Below are 4,495 nucleotides of genomic sequence, written 5' to 3' on the forward strand. Positions count from 1 at the left end.
GGAGCCAGGAGGGGGGCATCCGCAGCCAGGGGGCTATGAGGTGCAGGGGGGGCAGCCCTGGTTGGGGGGGCTCTGCAGGGGCACAGGAGACACCCCCAGCAGGGGGCTCTGTAGGAGGGGGGACACCCCCAGATGGGGGTTCTGTGGGAGAAGGGGGCACCAAGTGGGGGGCTCTGTGGGGGGAGGACGCCCCTAGTAGGGGGCTCTGCAGGAGGGAGGGGACACCCCCAGATGGGGGTTCTCGGGGGGGAGGGGGCCTGGCCCTCGCAGCCCCGCGCGCGCCCGGCGCTGTGCGCGCAGCGCCCCCTGCTGCCGGCAGACGGGTATTATACATCAGCCGCGGAACCGAGAGCGCAGGCGCAGAGTTTGCGTCAGGGACCGGCCGGAGCGCCCGCGCTCGGAGAAGGGGAGGGGGCTGTACAACTACGCATGCGTGGGGCGGCGCCCTGGCTGCGCGTGTTGACGTTGGGGGATTCGCCGCGGCACTTCCTCGTTTGGGCGCGAGCCGCCCCCGCGCGCGTTCGGAGCGAATCTGCCGATGGAGAGACCGGGGCGCTGACGCCAGGTGGGAGGAGGGAGCTCGGTGCTGGGGGGCCGCGGGTCGGGAGCGAGGGGCACGGGCAGAGTTGGGGGGGGCACGGGTCGGGAGCGAGGGGCACGGGCAGAGCTGGGGGGGCCGCGGGTCGGGAGCGAGGGAGTTGGGGGGGCCGCGGGTCGGGAGCGAGGGGCACGGGCAGAGCTGGGGGGCCGCGGGTCGGGAGCGAGGGGCACGGGCAGAGCTGGGGGGCCGCGGGTCGGGAGCGAGGGGCACGGGCAGAGCTGGGGGGGGCACGGGTCGGGAGCGAGGGGCACGGGCAGAGCTGGGGGGCCGCGGGTCGGGAGCGAGGGGCACGGGCAGAGCTGGGGGGGCTGTGGGGCATCGGCAGCAGTGCGGGGAGCCCAGGGCTGCAATGGGAGGGGCGTGGCTGAAGGCCGGAGCCAGGTCCATCCGCACAGAGCTGAGGGAGATGAGGGTCGCCCCGTGGTCCAGGAGCCTTTAGCCTGAGCTCCAGCATTACCAGCCTCTTCCTGCCATGAGGGTCTAAAGTCAGTTGCGTCTCCCATCTCTGTTCTGGCTTCCCACGATCTCCCTGGGCCTGGCCCGCAGGCCGCCCACAATTCCCACAGTGCAGAACGCTACGGATGAGCCCAGCCCAAAACACTCGTTACTTGAGGCTTTTCCGTCCTTTCAGCTTTGCCCAGGATGTTTCAGACCCTCCCGCTGCGGAGCCGCTGGCCCCTGGCTCCATGCGGTGCCCAGCAGCTCAGCCTCCAGGGGAGATCCTGGGCTTTCCGGGAATGTGCCCAGAGACGCCCTCCAGCCGGCAGCGCCAGGTGGTTCATATCGACAGCCAATAAAACAGTCTGGCCGTCACCCAGCTTAAAAGCCTGGGAAGTTGGCAGTAGCGGGTACACCAAGCCTGCAAGGTGGTTCCCAGGTGCAGCAGCAGGGACCCAGCAGCAAAGGTGGGCAGCGCAGACCCTTTCCTGGAACAGGGTCACCGGGAGACTGTTCTCGCAGGGGGCCCCGTCGACTGGCGCCTCCACCACACAGATACAGCTGAGGACTCGGCTGCTCATCACCTGCCTCTTTGGGGGGGCTGTCCTGGGTGTGTGGCTCTACATCCGCTCTGAAAAGGAACAGCAGCAGAAGCTGCAGCGCATCCAGGAGCTGAAGAAGCTGGCCATCGGCCAGGGGGACTTCCACCTGGTGGACCACACCGGGCAGCCCCGCTCCAAGGCCGATTTCTTGGGGCAGTGGGTGCTGCTCTACTTCGGCTTCACCCATTGCCCAGACATCTGCCCCGAGGAGCTGGAGAAGATGAGCCAGGTGGTGCAGCTGCTGGACCAGGAGCCACAGCTGCCCCAGGTGCAGCCCGTCTTCATTACAGTGGACCCCGAACGGGACAACGTGGCTGCTGTGGCCAAGTACGTGAAGGAGTTCCACCCGCGCCTGCTGGGGCTGACTGGCAGCCCGGAGCACGTGCGGGAGGCTGGCAGGGCCTATCGTGTGTACTACAGCGCCGGGCCCAGGGATGAGGATGACGACTACATCGTCGACCACACGGTGATCATCTACCTGCTCAGCCCCGACGGGCTCTTCCTGGACTACTACAACCGGAGCAAGAGTGAGGCACAGATTGTCCGGAGCATCAAGGGGCACATGGAGACCTACCAGACGCTCTTCAGCTGAGCACCATATGGCAATAAACGCCCTGCTTGCAGCTAGGGCAGAACCCCGGGGCCTGATCTCCTTTCTGTAGCCCAGCACTGCTGCTCCATGCTGAGCATTGTGAAACAGGCAGCGGGGAAGGGGCCTTCTGCAACTGCAGGGGCTTGGCTCCTCCTGGGCCCAGTGGCCAGGGCCCCTTCCCTTACAGCCACAGGGGCTCATCTCCTGTGCCAGGTAGGGAGGACCCCCTACAGCCGCAGGGGCTCAGCTCCTCCTGGGCCCGGTGGCCAGGATCCTTCCCCTACAGCTGCAGGGGCTTGTCTTCTCCTGGGCCAGGTGGGCAGGACCCCCTCCCCCTACAGCCACAGGAGCTCCTCTCCTCCTGGACCAGCTGGGCAGGATCCCTCCTAAGCGGCATGGTGAGTGCTGTTCTCAAAACTGGCTGGACCAGGCCTGTCACCATCAGACCCAGCTGCTGCTTTGCAGCTCCCAGCCCTGCTTGTGGTGCTATCATTAACCTTAGCACAGGCAGAGCAGCCAAAATCCCTGAAAAGAAAAGGAGGACTTGTGGCACCTTGGAAACTAACAAATTTATTTGAGCATAAACTTTTGTGAGCTACAACTCACTTCATCAGATGCAGCCAGTGGAAAAAGAATGCATCCGATGAAGTGAGCTGTAGCTCACGAAAGCTTATGCTCAAATAAATGTGTTAGTCTAAGGTGCCACAAGTACTCCCTTTTCTTTTTGCGAATACAGACTAACACGGCTGCTACTCTGAAACAAAATCCCTGAGTCTACTAGAAAAGAGAACGGCGTGTGGGGCGCACGAGCGGTTGTGGATGGCGGCATGCTGGCAGCAGCAGGGCGGCTGTGCTGTATGTTGTGAGTCTTGGCTTGATGCAGCACCATGTGCTGGAAGCTGCAGGTGGGATGGTGGAGGGAGGTGGAAGCTGCACTAAACCTAAGGATTATTCAAAGCCATCCTGGATAGATATTGGGGGGTTGTTTCCCACCAAGTCTCCTGGGAGGAGCTGGCTGGTCTGTGGGGCTCAGCTCACCTGGGGGAGCCAGGTGTCCTGCTGTCAAATCCGCACCCTGCAGCTCTAATGCCACCACTTAAAGGGCTTGGCTCTTCCACCAGCCAAAGGCCACAAGGCCAGTTTGTGGCAGGTCCCAGGCCAGGTGTGTCCAGCAGCTCTCGCCAGCACCACCAGGCAGGCTCAGGCAGTATGTTGCATTTATGGAGCCTGTGCGCTCACATGGCGGGGAGAAGAGAGGCAGAGCAGCATGGGCCACACACTCAATCCATGGTGCGCCTGCCCCTACTTGCCCCCTCCCAACAAAGCTCTTTGAGCAGGAAATGACAGAGAGCAGGGCAACACAAATGGTTAGGGGGCTGGAACAGCTTCCATCTGAGAGTAGAAAGGCTGGGACTGTTCAACTTGGAAAAGAGATGACTAAGGGGGGGGGGTGGAATATAATGGAGGCCTGTAAAATCATGAAGGATGTGGAGAAAGTGAACCAGGAAGTGTTGTTTACCCTTTCACACAGCACATGATCCAGGGGTCACCCAATGACATTAACAGGCAGCAGGGTTTAAACAAACAAAGGGAAGCGTTTCTTCACACAATGCACAGGCACCCTTGGGAATGCATTGCCAGGGGATGTTGTGAAGGCCAAAAGTAGAACTGAGTTTCAAAAAGAATTAGGTAAATTCCTGGAGGACAGCTCCAGCAGTGGTTAGTAGCCAAGCTGGTCAGGGACAACCTCATGCTCTGGGTGGCCCTTACCTCTGATTGTCTGAAGCTGGGACAGGACGGGCTGGATCACACGATACATCGCCCTGTTCTGTTCATCCCCTCGGAAGCCTCTGGCACTATCAAGAAGACAGGACACGGGGCTGGCTGGACCGTGGGTCTAATCCCCTTCTCATGGCTGCCACAGGGGTTGGGACCCAGGGGCTGCCCGGACCGTGGGTCTAATCCCCTTCTCATGGCTGCCACAGGGGTTGGGACCCAGGGGCTGCCCATGCTGGCAGCTGAGGAAGGAATCACTCCAGGCAGAGCCATGTTTTTCTTTAACAGTTGCATGCTGGGGGAATAGGAAGGATGAGACAGGATCCTCCACACCTGGCCTGTGAGCATTTGGGGTCAAAAGCTGGGCCCACCTTGGGAGTGGGGAGGGCGTAGCTTGTTTATACCCCCTGGAGCCTGAACCTTCCCTGCCCCTCACCTGGTGGCCCAATTCCCCCCCCCCCCCCATTCACAGGGAAAGCACTTCAA

At 61.9% G+C, this 4,495-nt stretch overlaps 1 protein-coding gene across 1 annotated transcript; it reads left to right on the forward strand.

The window, feature by feature from the left end:
* Positions 1-404: 404 nt before the first annotated feature.
* LOC119851463 (protein SCO2 homolog, mitochondrial) lies at positions 405-2,280 on the forward strand. Its single transcript, XM_038391350.1, has 2 exons — positions 405-565; positions 1,233-2,280. Exons 1-2 carry the CDS (start codon positions 430-432, stop codon positions 2,231-2,233), a joined length of 1,137 nt encoding a protein of 378 aa, XP_038247278.1. The 5' UTR covers positions 405-429; the 3' UTR covers positions 2,234-2,280.
* Positions 2,281-4,495: the final 2,215 nt, after the last annotated feature.

Source organism: Dermochelys coriacea, chromosome 1 (genome assembly GCF_009764565.3).
Source record: "Dermochelys coriacea isolate rDerCor1 chromosome 1, rDerCor1.pri.v4, whole genome shotgun sequence".
Taxonomy (NCBI): domain Eukaryota; kingdom Metazoa; phylum Chordata; order Testudines; family Dermochelyidae; genus Dermochelys; species Dermochelys coriacea.

Bases quoted from the DNA above. Each gene is read 5' to 3' on its own strand.
- LOC119851463 (XM_038391350.1), top strand. From the start codon at position 430: ATGCGTGGGGCGGCGCCCTGGCTGCGCGTGTTGACGTTGGGGGATTCG. The intron at 566-1,232 runs GTGGGAGGAGGG...CCGTCCTTTCAG, and splicing joins GACCGGGGCGCTGACGCCAG to CTTTGCCCAGGATGTTTCAG.